The sequence below is a fragment of the Gracilinanus agilis genome, chromosome 1, assembly GCF_016433145.1.
Source record: "Gracilinanus agilis isolate LMUSP501 chromosome 1, AgileGrace, whole genome shotgun sequence".
In the NCBI taxonomy this organism is placed as follows: Eukaryota; Metazoa; Chordata; class Mammalia; order Didelphimorphia; family Didelphidae; genus Gracilinanus; species Gracilinanus agilis.
In genome coordinates this window covers 620,165,997-620,178,473 of record NC_058130.1, presented here as the reverse complement: position 1 = coordinate 620,178,473, position 12,477 = coordinate 620,165,997, and the positions used below count along the sequence as shown (strand labels likewise).

The 12,477-nt window shown below is 44.9% G+C and overlaps 1 protein-coding gene across 1 annotated transcript; it reads right to left on the bottom strand.

The window, feature by feature from the left end:
- Window positions 1–5,390: 5,390 nt before the first annotated feature.
- On the bottom strand, window positions 5,391–11,457 carry FOXF2 (forkhead box F2). Its single transcript, XM_044658175.1, has 2 exons — window positions 10,164–11,457; window positions 5,391–5,557 (listed from the first exon to the last, which is right to left on the bottom strand). Exons 1-2 carry the CDS (start codon window positions 11,455–11,457, stop codon window positions 5,391–5,393), a joined length of 1,461 nt encoding a protein of 486 aa, XP_044514110.1.
- Window positions 11,458–12,477: the final 1,020 nt, after the last annotated feature.

Genomic DNA, 12,477 nt, shown 5'->3' with positions numbered 1-12,477 from the left:
CAGAAGTGGGATAGACTTTCTTCCATATCACAAATATCCCTCAGGATTTGATAGAAGGAGTTTAGATACTCCAGGAGCTGGAAAGTTGCATATTTATCAGAGTTAGATTGCTGTGGAGTCTGAGAGAGCTGAACTCCAAAGGAACTCTGGGGGCTTTTATTTTTTTCCCAAATGATCTCAACTTCTGAGCACTGCTTCCCTCATTGGCCAAATGTCCCAATCTTGGTGTTTTCCTAGCTAAGATAGTGTTTCATAGAGGCACATTTAGTATTTCCTTTCTGATAAAATATGTTAAAATATATTTCCATTCTCAATTATGTGGAGCCTGTTTTGAATTAATTACCATAATGCACAGTAATTGGGGTAGATATGATGATATGATGGAATCTTTTCTTTTTGTTATTGTGCTGCTAATCCCATTTTAATGTCAGGGTTCTCTAGATTCCTTATCCCTATTAGATTTCTTTTTTCTAAATCATAGGCTATTTATACTTCTGAAATTCTACAGCTATCTCTTCAGAGAATTTTCTTCTCCAGGGAATTCATTTAAAAGTAGGGAGAAGAAAATTACCTTATTTTAGCCAAGTCAGAAATTGACTAGAGATTTGGTCAGAGGTGGACCAATGGTGACTTAATCCAGACTTCAGAGCAGCTATGTTCATGGCTAAACCCTAGCCTTTCGATTTGTTCTTTAAAAAGTTTCTTTGAAGGATCACTTCTCTTAATTAGTATTTCTCTTTCTCCTTTCCCCTCTCACCTATCATTTTCAATCTCAACTCCATTAATCTAGGGGGGAAAATGTTTTTTGGCAATTCACATGCTCTACTCCATCTCACTTCCTTCTATTAATTCCTTTATTCCTTTAGACCAGTTTTAATACCAAAGGCCAAAGTAGTCAAGACCCACAAAGGCCAAATATTTTCCCCTACTTAAAAAAAATAGACAGGAAAAAATAGACATGACTGCTGATGTGAAATCTCAGTAACAGTCTCAATATTTCAGCAGGCAGTTGCTAATGACTACAAATGGCTTCTGCCTGGAAATCTTGCTGGAAGAAAAATAAAAGTTCCTCCTCTCTGAAAAACTTAATAGGTCCTCTCTCTGCCTCCCTCCTAACAAGAGTTCATCCTCTATTTCAAAGCCATTTCTTCTTGGGGCAATACTAAATTAGAGATAGTGGGGCAAGTAAAGTAATACTTTTTTTTTTCAAACCACCTATTGAAACAGACTAGCATCATCATTTGTTTCTAAATCTTTTGGAGGCCCTTTTCTTTATAATTTAGGGCATCATCTCTGGCACTCACCTATTTTGACATTAAACTGATATGGTAACTTTTTAATTTATTTTCTAAAAAGACCATCATTGCATGAAAGCTTAGTGCTGTTCAGGAAACTTATATGCCCTCTATACACCCAAAATCTCATCTTTAGATGAGGAGACTAAAGTCCATAGAGGTCAAGTAACTCCTCTAATGCCACGTCAAATGTTTCCACATGCTCTCATACAAATCTCCAGGAAGAGGTCAGTTCTGAATACTACAGTATTTGTGGTTAGTGACTCATACAGGTTTTTAGATTTTTTTTTTTTTGGTATGGAATCTGGCAAAGAAATTTCTGTTTTGGGGGAAGCTTTTATTTTGTACCTTGCCCCATTGTTGAAACTTCCCACATGGTAATCTGATAACCACAAAATGTCAGAAACACTTAAATTATTCAAAAAATACAGGTGAAGTTCATGGATTCCTCTAATTTGAGATCACTTCTCTTCATCCTTCAATGCATTGAGGCACATGAATCAGAACCACTCATCCAAACCTAAGCCATATTTAAAACCTGAGCATTATAACTTCTTCAGGTAAAAGGCAATAGTGGGTTAAAGAGAGGGAAGCAGCTAGGACATACACTTTATGCCATTTTGTCTAGAAACTGAATAGCAAGCATTAAAATTGGGGAAGGGAGAGGAAAGATAGGAAATCAGCATTATAAAACATCTTACTAAAGAATCGTGCCATTTGCTTGCTACTTTTTAATCCTTAGATGAAATTTAAACTGGAGAAAAGAGTCACACACACACACACACACACACACACACACACACACACACACACACACACACAAAACCGCAATGATTTTGTGTTTCCTAAACCTGGAAAGATGCATTTTTAAGATAATGGCATTTGAAATGCTCCAATAGACAATTTGAATTTATTTTTTAAAACAAGTAGATATTGCATAGGTCTTGAAATTGTCTTAATGCATATTTTATCAGACTTTTGATGTGTTAGTTTCACTGAGCTGCCTTTTCCTTTTGTTACTATGTAAAACTTATTTCCTTTGGACACTTAATAGGAGATATTTGGAAATGAAAATAATTGCAAAACTATCTATATGTCTGTCTGTCTGTCTGTCTGTCTGTCTGTCTTTCTGTCTGTGTGTCTGCCTGTCTCTGTCTCTCTGTTTCTCTGTCTCTGTCTATCTATCTGTCTGTCTTTCTGTCTGTGTGTCTGCCTGTCTCTGTCTCTCTGTTTCTCTGTCTCTGTCTCTGTCTCTGTCTCTCTCTCTCTCTCTCTCTGTCTCTGTCTCTGTCTGTCTGTCTGTCTGTCTGCCTGCCTGCCTGTTTGTCTATCTGTCTCTATCTAATCTTAAAAATTAAAGTGCTTAATTATAATTTCTTCTTCTAAGCATATTGAGTCCACTAGGGGGCAGGATAACCTTTTTAAAAAGCATCAGTGAGGCAGACGCAGTTTTTTTGTCTTTGAGGTCCTGTCATTCTCTGTATAAACAAGTTACGTTCAAGTGTTTAGGATATAAATTACGACCATGCAGGCTGCCTTGGAAAGAATGTAAACACAGCACTGTGGTCGGAGCAAACTCTGAAACTGACTTTATAATTTATAGCAGGCCCCCGAGTAGCTAGCTCATTTGAAGAGACAGAGAGACAGAGACAGAGACAAACACAGAGAGACAGAGACAGAGAGCATGTTTAGCTACAAATATGATAATGGAGATAGATACCCCTCCGCCCCCCACCTCAAAAAAACAAACAAAAAAAACACCCTACCATTGAAATCACTTCTTAATTTTGAGAAATACACTAAGGAAAACTAAGGATTAAGAGGTGGTTATAGCTCTTTGAAAGAAGATGCTTTAGTTGCAATCTCTTTCTAATAGGGATAGAATTGGATTAAGCTAAAATCCACTGAAAATACAAAAGCAGATCTCATAATGTCTCTCTCTTTGTCTTTGTCTCCTTTCTCTGTCGGTTCATTTGTGGGGTAGGCTTGGGTGAGTGGTAATTGAATGGTAATTAATTGGAAGAAAGATCTTTCCAGAATATGAGTGAACCATCAGTTTTCCGTACAGGGAAAAAAAATCAATTAGTTAAATAATCCACAGCAATAGAGAAAGGTCCTTCCATGTGACACTGGGAAAGCATTTCTCAAAGATTTGATGGAGGCTTTCAGGGAGCTTAAATGAAAGGAGCTAGACAGACTCTAAAGGCAGAGTTAAGTTTTAAGGGACAGCAAACTCTACCCCTTGCCGCCTAATTGGCCTGCCTTTTTTTTTTTTTTTTTTTTTTTCTTTCCCTTTCCTCCAGGACTTCCCTTCGAAGTTTCAAGGCTTCAAAATTGTGCCCTTCAAGAGAGTTGAAAAGGAATCTTGGATGTAAATCCCCGAAGGCTTGGGCGAGGTGTGGGGGAGGGTGAGAGATTAAAGGGACTGGGACTGGGAGGGGAAGCCGAAGATGTGGCGGCGGCTTCGGGCCGAACAAGCGGCCCCAAACTCACCCGGCCAAGAAGGTGTGAGCGCCTTGGGCTTCCGTGTGCTTTGTGGGATTAAATTAGCCTTTACGAGCGGAGCTGGGTAAAAACTGAGCTCCTTGATCTCTGGCATGCTTTGAGGCAACCCAGCTACCACTCACCTGCTTTCTCCCCAGCTCTAGTCTCTTCCATCAGATTTTTCATTGATCACTACCACCTAGAAAAGGAGAGCGCCTACAGGGGCGAGATGGGGTGCTTACTTTCTAAAGACACACGGGAACCATCCGTCAATCTATAGCATTAGCAGAGCTCCTGACCCCTCGAGGTAGAGTTGAATCTAGTGAAGTCACTATGCACCTCAAGGTGAGAATAGGAAAGGAGTAGAAGGGGATCCCTTTTTCCTAATCGAAAACATCCCAACGTAGAAGAGGGGAAAGGATTAGGCACTGTTGAGATGATTTGGGCCACTCTAGAACTTGGAAGGCAAAAAAGTTGAAAAGAAGTGAATTTCTAACAACCTGTGCATCTAGACCTGTTTTTCAGGATCGTGTCTGGTTTTCTTTTATGTTTCTTCTGTTCCCATTCCGCCCCCCCCTCCTTTTAGTCCAAAGTCACATTGTATGAGAAAAGAAGAATAGCAAATACCTGGAGAAAGGACAAAGAGCCCAAACCCTTCTGAAATTACTCTGGATACAGCCCCCACACCAGGCCATTCACTGCCCAAAAGAAAGTGGGGCTCCTTACTTTATCACCGGGAGGTGAAAAGAACTTTGTTCTCTAGGATATCCTAGAGATGAAACGCTCGTTCGTTATATACAGTTTTATTGAAAAAAAATTTACATCAAAATATTTTGTCAAACTGTAAAAGTATACATAAGTGCAAATATATCCTCCTTTTAAAGTACAAGCAATAGTGTGCGAGTATACACGAAGATCATTAAAAAATATTTTTTAAAAATATGGTGGTAGAAAACAACTTTGTAAAAATGTTGTATTGTCACAATACTGAAAAATCCACTTTCTTAAACTAGACAGTTTATTTCTAAATACTTTCTTAATAATACTGATGGGCACTTTTATCCAAAAATAGCGTTTGGAGAAATAGAATACTCCTAATTAACGGGGAAGCAACATTTAAACACACACACAAACAAACCAAGATTTCTTATAGTTTTTGCTTTTGATTGCCCCTTCGTTGTAAAACTCCAAGTTTTTTTTCATAGAAAAATACCAACTGTCCACTTTTCAGACCTCAATTCCTGAAGGCAATGAAGATCTCAGAAACGTTTATTTGTATTTTAACTGCGTTAGTTTTTAAATTCCCCACTAGGGAAATAATAGTCTCTTCTGTCCATTCTTTCTTTCCCTGGTGATCTACATTTCCAATTCCCCCACAGGTTTTTTTCTTGCTGTTTCTGAACCTTACCTTGTCTTGGTCTGTCCTTTGATGAGTAGTAGAACAATACTGGCAGCCTCTGACATTCTGGCCACGTGTTTGTGTTCTACTTAATGCTAACAAGGCTGCACATTACATTTTACCTTGTGAGTCCAGCTAGACCTCAAACCTGACATCCACCAGGGTCCCAAAGAGCCACTGTTTAATTGTCTTTCCATCAATTGCTTCTCTATTCACATGACACAGGGCTTAATGTCCTGACAGACACTTTGATGGTGATGGTGGTGATAATATGATCCACTAGCCGAAGGATGAAAAGAAGAAATGCCGTTGAAATTGAGGACGAAATCTTTCCTGTCACACACTGGGGTAGAATGATGCTGGTATCGAGGGAGTCCCACTGAAAGAAGAAATTAAGAAAAGATATGTATATCTTTAAAAAATAAAAACCAATCCTACCGATACTGCTGGTGTAGGTATATTGTCTGATTTCTTTGAACTGGGATCGTGTATTGACCCTGAGCACAAAGGGAATACCTCATCTCCTTAACTACCATAGAAAATTCTCAAGAAAATCGAGATCCAGGGGAAGATGCAGATATTTAAAACTTCCTCTGATTCCAGAAAATTATAGGAAATTCATTTTTAAAGAGGTAGCATTCACTCCCTCTATGCACCTGTGTATTTGTGTGAAGTGATTTCCTTGTCGTTATTTTATAGCTAGGGAGAGTACCAATTACACTCTACATGAGAGAGGAGGCAAGTTCCTTACTCATATTTTCTCCCACTTTCTTCTCATTTTGTTCCACTCTCTGGGTACATCTCTCTGTATATGTGTGTGTGTCTCGTATGTTTACGGGTCTCTGCCTCCTCTTTCTTTCTCAGGGCTTTTGGAGGGTAAGGAAGCAGCCCTGGGTGCTTTTAGGCAACTGATAGGAGAACTTATCCTAGGAATTCCTCCAATTCTCACTTTTACAAGTCTCTGGTCTCCCCTCCTCATTAAGAAGACAGAAGCTTCTTTGAGTAGAGATTGTTTCATTCTTTGAATTTGTATCCCCAGTGCCTAGTACAGTATCTGCTGCAAAATAAAGGCGTAATAAATACTTCTTGATTGTTTGGTTATCTTACTAGAGGACAGTCACTGGTCTTTTTCTTCTTCATTCAATTTAATGGTAGAAACTATTCTATTGGGGGGGGGGGGTGGAGAAGAAGAGAGGACTACGAAATTCAACAGAACCTGAGTTCCACGTGTTCCCGCATTCTGCGCGGTGGATCTGGATTTATGAGGCAGCACCCAGATGACATTAGGGAACCTTATTTGATAAGGGGTTGTAGAATGCGAGCTTTCGGGGCACGCATAATTCAGCCCAGTAATTTGCGCAGATCAACCCACCCCACGGCCAATGATTCTGTGTCACAGTTCTGCTCAGTGGCATTACAGCGACCGAGTAAGTGACCATCGTGGATTGCACGGCAAACCCAGGGCTTTTTTGGTTTTTTTGTTTTGTTTTGTTTTTGGTTTTTTTGCCTCTACCTTGCTCCCTTCCCAGATCGTGGGTGGGGCTGGGGTTTGCAGATGTGGATGGGAGAAGCTCGTACCCTAGTTGAGCTGGAGAAGTTCCCTGCCTCCTTCCTCACTCTTCCGCCCAGAATTGAAAAACTCTTCTCTCTCCTCGGTCTTTTCTAATAACCCGCTTGGTATGCCGACAATAAAACCTTCCGGTTTATTGCAGGCCTGATTCAATCAGTTAGCATGCTTTAACAGTGTGTGAAAAATGTATCGAAAGCCTGTAAGTGGGGTGGGACCTCTGCTTTCAATCTTCCTTTCAATCTCTTTTAAGTCGAAGAAACAACGAGGCCACTATCATAAATAGCTGGCGATTCGGCCTCTGTTTATGGACGGATAAAAATCAGTTGTAACAAAATATATGCATTGCCTTGCGCTCACTAGTAAAAGAGAAAGGAGCTACACCCCCCAATAGCAGCAGGAATTGCACTTGTTCCAATGACCATTGGTGACCATTCCTTGATCTGGTTGCTTAAAAGCGGAACATTTTGCAATTGTCTCCCCTCCCCCACTCTTCTCCCCTTCTCCCAGAACTGTATTCCACACGTGGGGCAGTGAAATTACGTATCATACCCTTGCACCACAATCCACTTGGTTATTGTTGGTTATTTGTTTTTATCTCTTGCCAGAATCTACAGACAAAACCTTTTTTTTTTTTTTTTTTAATGTGCGAAAATGCGCACGGGCACACACACGCACAAAAACCCTCACACCCTCGCTGTCCCTTCCTCCCCACCCACCCCCACCTCTTACTACAACGCCCTCACCTCCCATGGAACATCCGTGTCCTGATAAAGGAATTAGTTGGAAAAGAGATACTAAGGTCAAAAGAGTTTGCCTGATGCTTCCTTTTACTCTCATCTATTGACTCGGGTTATTAATGCAGTATATTATGACTGGGAATAGTTAATCTTCTAGGTTCCTCTTTGTATTTCTGAGGGATAGGGGATCTATAGAGAAAGCTAGCAAGTGTAAGGTTAGAAGTGGCCATTTATTAGGTGTGGTTCCCTCTTTTTGTCAAATGTTTGGGTTGTCCTTTCCCGCCTCTCTCTGCCCCTATTTTCTCACCAAAAGTCCACAGACTTGGCCTAGCCTGGACAGTCTAATACTTTTTCTGCCTTTATCTCAATTCCTATAAAAGTCCCCCACATAGGGGAATCGTGTTGGGGCTAACTTGTCTTCTGGGATAGCCTCTACCTCCTCCCGTTGCTGGAGACAGTAGGCTGTGTAGCCAGAATTTACCCTCCCTCTCTAATAAAGGATGCCAGGTGGTTGGGGAAATCTTTCCAGTTGGGAAGAGGACACAGGAAATATTCCTTAACTTCTCAGCAGAAATGGATGGGGGTGGGGGTGGGGGGCAAAGAACGAGATTCAAAACAAAACAAAACAAAACATTTCTTTCCTTGTGGTTAAAGTCAAAGCTCAGGCCTCGACAGCTCTTCTCTGATCTGCCCCTGAAGGAAAACAGAACACATGGAGGATTGGGCAGAAGGAGCAAGAGAGAGAGCGCTCCTAGGGCTCTAGCGGGTAAGCTAGCTGAGCTCTGAGAGCCGACATTAGCCTAGCTTTTGGATACTGACTGTTGGTCCTTCATTCTCTGTGCTCTCCGTTGTTATTTCCCAACCATGAAGGAGGGTGTATTTTTGGCTTACTTTTTTAGACAACTTCACTGAGAGATTGAACAAACTGTTTCCAAGTGATAGTGTCCTCTGTACTGTTAAACTATTTTTGTTAATATCTTCTGGGGATGAGCTCTACTGTGGCCTCAACTGTGGGGTTTCCTACCTTTCCCTGAGAGTATTACAGAGGGAATAGTGGGGGGGGGAGGGGAGGGCTGGAACCTTGTGTGTATGTTTGTAAGGGGGGGGTGATGATTGACAGCCTCTCCGAAGGGATAAAAAAATAAGAGGGAGAGGGTCGTCTGTACTTGTTACTTGTTGAAATTCCCATAAAATTGAACAAGACCCTGCTCTCATGTGGGTTAAGTCAGGCTAAAATCCTCTTCGGTGTGGTCCTGCCCAGACTGTCTTTGTTTAGTTAACCTCTAAGACCCGCATTTAAAAGGGCTATTTGGAAAATTTCACCGTAAAGGGAGCCACATCTTTTACCCATTTGGGGGGATGTGTATTTTGTGCCTCATTTTCCCTTCTCTAACATTCTAGAGGTAGAAACATATGTATAGTTAGAAACATTTTTTTACATACACTGGAGTCCTCTCGGACCCTTCCTATTGTAGGGAAAAAACCCATTTGATTTACTTTAAGCTACAGTTTTCTTAGAGATTAGAGGGTTTTGCTGAGAATTTAGGTATTGAAGAGATTCGTGAAACTTTTACACTTTCCCCTCACTTTTGTTATTAGCCTAACAGAATACTTCCTGTCTCTTCACACCCCATCTTCCCCCTCGAATTTCCCTTCTTCTGACGTCTGTCAATTCTTTGGCTTCTCATAATTAGTGACCAAAATACAAGATAAAAAACAAACAAACAAAAAACTGGACACCATCACCAAGAGGGTCTCTCTGTGGAGTCTCTCTATACCAACGCTTTAGGGCAAGTTACAATCTCTGAATCTGTCCTATGAGCAGGACTGAGAGAATAGTCCAAGAAATTCCGGTCAGCTCAGAGGTCATTGTTTTTGTTGGGTAGTTTTCAGGGTTCTTTTTGGGTTCCCATATCTTTTCCCTTGTCTCTCGCTGGGAAGATTGCCCCTCTCCTAATTGACATTGTAACCTTATTATTCCAGCTCCTCTTTTGGGTGAGAAGGGACCATTCTCCGTTTCCCTGCACATTTCTTTCTCTGCCTCTCTCTGGTTTTAAGTATCTCTCTCTCTCTGTCTCTCTCTCTTTGTCTCCACGCTCCCCGCCTCCTCCACCTTTCACCTTCTAACACTCATTCCCCTTTCTGGGCAGTCTCTGCCTTTCAGTAGCAGGCTTTGTCACATTTTTCGCTTCCAGATAAAACCAAAGGAAATTAACATATATTTTAAAAGTAAGTCAAAACAAAAACAAGCAAAAGAAAATCTGAAGTCACAGCACTTTCTCTCAAATGCAGTCTCCGTTCTCCTGAAAACCCTAGGCCTGAGACCTTTAACATGCAAAATTATCCATCACCAGCCAGCCTCAGTTCCGGGATGGTGGGCAAAGTTGCACAACCTTCTCCACAGCAGGCTGGGTGAATACTCATGATGCCAAGCCTCAGACCCTAGTTACTTCCAGGGTAACAAGATCATTGTTTCCCTCTTCGCTCTATCTGCCCTCCCAACTTACTCCCACACCTAGGAAAAATGAAAAAGTGAGAGTTACTCCACAGTCCGCCAAGCAGGTGACCTCTGGGGTGTCCGACCTCTCAGTGTGGCAAAGGGGTGGACACAAGGAGCAACTGAGACGCAGAACGCGGGATGGGAGGGCCAGAGATGGCTGCTGGGAGCCTCGGATTACCTGAGAGGTCCTCGCGAGCGTTTTGGTGCAGGTAGCTCTGCTCCAGGGAGTAGGAGGACATGCTGGAGTGGAGTCCGGCAGGGGCTGCCGGGTTGCTGGTGGGCGTGAGGGCAGGCGGCTGCTTGAGGTAAGGTGAGGAACCGGGAGGGCTCCAGTGAGCCGCGGGGCTAGTGTAGGGCGAGTGGCACTCTATTGCACTCGCCATGGCCGGTGATGAGGGCACCGGGCTGCTGCTGCTGTCCGGTCCGTACTCTCCTCCTCCCCCTCCCGTTCCTCCTCCTCCTCCTCCTCCACCTCCTCCTCCAGCCGCCCCAATTCCAGCGCCTGTGGTGACCGGGCAGCTGGCCATATAGGTCGAGCCCGGGTTGGGCGACATATGGGGGACGTGGTGGTGATGGTGGTGAGGGTGGGAGTGTCCCGGGGCGCCGGCGCTGGAATCGTAGCCTCCCGGCATCATGTCGAGGCCGCCGTAACCACCTTGGCCGTGGCACCCGAGAGGCGCCGAGGGGGGAGCCTGGAAGTCGAAGCCCTGTGGTAAGAGGGAGGCACCGAAACCCAGACCGCTGACCATGCGGTGGTACATGGGCTTGAGCGCCTGGCACTTCCGCCTGAAGCCCCGAGGCCGGCGGCGGAATGAGCCCTCTTCGAACATGAACTCGCTAGCTGGGTCGATGGTCCAATAGTGGCCCTTTCCAGGGCGGCCCAGCCCCTTGGGGAGCTTGATGAAGCACTCATTGAGCGAGAGGTTGTGGCGCACAGAATTCTTCCAGCCCTGGTAGGCTCCGCGGAAGAAGGGGAAGCGAGCCTGCAGGAACTGGTAGATCTCGCTGAGTGTGAGCCGCTTGCTGGGTGAGCTTTGAATAGCCATGACGATGAGGGCGATGTACGAATACGGGGGCTTCTCCGGGCGACGCAGTCCGGAGCTGGCCTTCTTGCTTCCACTGCCCCCGCCGCCCCCTCCGCTTCCCCCTCCGCCTCCCCCTCCGCTCCCGCTGCTGCCTCCGCCGCCGCTAGCGTTCTTGCAAGCTGCGGAGGAAGCGCTGGAGGACGAGGAAGATGAAGAAGAAGCGGAGGACGCGGAGGAAGAGGAGGAAGAGGTGGTCTCCAGGGCGGCAGCAGCAGCGGCGGAGGAGGAGGAAGGAGGTGGCTGGCTCATCAAGACTGACTGGAGCGCACCGGGGGCCGGGCTGCAAGGACGCTGGAGAGGGGCCGGCGGGGGCGGCAGGCGTTGCTGCTGTTGTTGCTGCTGCTGCTGCTGCTGTTGCTGAGGCTGCTGCCCGCCCTCGGTGGTCATCTGGCACTGAGGAAAGAAGCTGCTGTTGGAGTGGGGGCAGGGATGGGGTTGAGGGGAAGAAAGGGAAGGCTTTGGGGTAGGGTAGGGTAGGGGGTGAAGCCGGCAGTGATCCCTCTCCTGCCGCTTGAGCTGCAACTGAGGCTACTCCCGGCCAGTTCTTTGCTGTCTCCTCCCTCAGCGCTGCTGGGGCTTCAGGCGGCGGCAGAGGAGGACTGCAGGCAACGCCCGGCGCATCCCTCCCCCAAGCATCCAGCCCTCTTCCTTGCGCAACCACCCTCTCCTTCCCTAAGCTCCTGGCTACAGAGTTTCGAGAAGCTGTGCCCCAGAGCTGGGACCCTGGAACTTGATGTCTCCCTTCACGTTCCCTCCTCACTTCTGTCTCTCTTCTTTCCTCCCTCTCCCCCTCCCTTCTCCTCCTCCTCCTTCTCCTCTTCCTCCTCCTCCTCGCCCCCGCCCTTTCCCTCTGCTCTCTGCATCACCATGGGGAGGGCTCGCTCACTCACTGTTTCTGAAATCACAACTTCTCTCCCCACCTGGTGGCCATCTCTCTCTCTCTCTCTCTCTCTCTCTCTCTCTCTCTCTCTCTCTCTCTCTCTCTCTCTCTCNTCTTTCTTTCTTTCTTTCTTTCTTTCTTTCTTTCTTTCTTTCTTTCTTTCTTTCTTTCTTTCTTTCTTTCTTTCTTTCTTTCTTTCCTCTCTCTCTTTTTTTAAACCCTCACCTTCCATCTTGGAATCAACACTGTGTATTGGTTCAAAGGCAGAAGAGTAGTAAGAGCTAGACAATGGGGGTTAAGTGATTTACCCGTGGTCACGCAGTTGGGAAGTGTCTGAGGTCAAATTTGAATCCAGGACCTCCCATCTCTGGGCCTGGCTCTCCATCCACTGAGCCACCTAGCTGCCCCCTTTTCTCTCTCTCTCTCTCTCTCTCTCTCTCTCTCTCTCTCTCTCTCTCTCTCTCTCCTCCACTATCCCCCACCCCGGAATCACATGAGCTTCTTTGGCTTTGTGTAGAGTCCACTGG

Bases quoted from the DNA above. Each gene is read 5' to 3' on its own strand.
- FOXF2 (XM_044658175.1), bottom strand. From the start codon at position 11,457: ATGACCACCGAGGGCGGGCAGCAGCCTCAGCAACAGCAGCAGCAGCAG. The intron at 5,558-10,163 runs GTAATCCGAGGC...TTCTTCTTTCAG, and splicing joins CGCTCGCGAGGACCTCTCAG to TGGGACTCCCTCGATACCAG.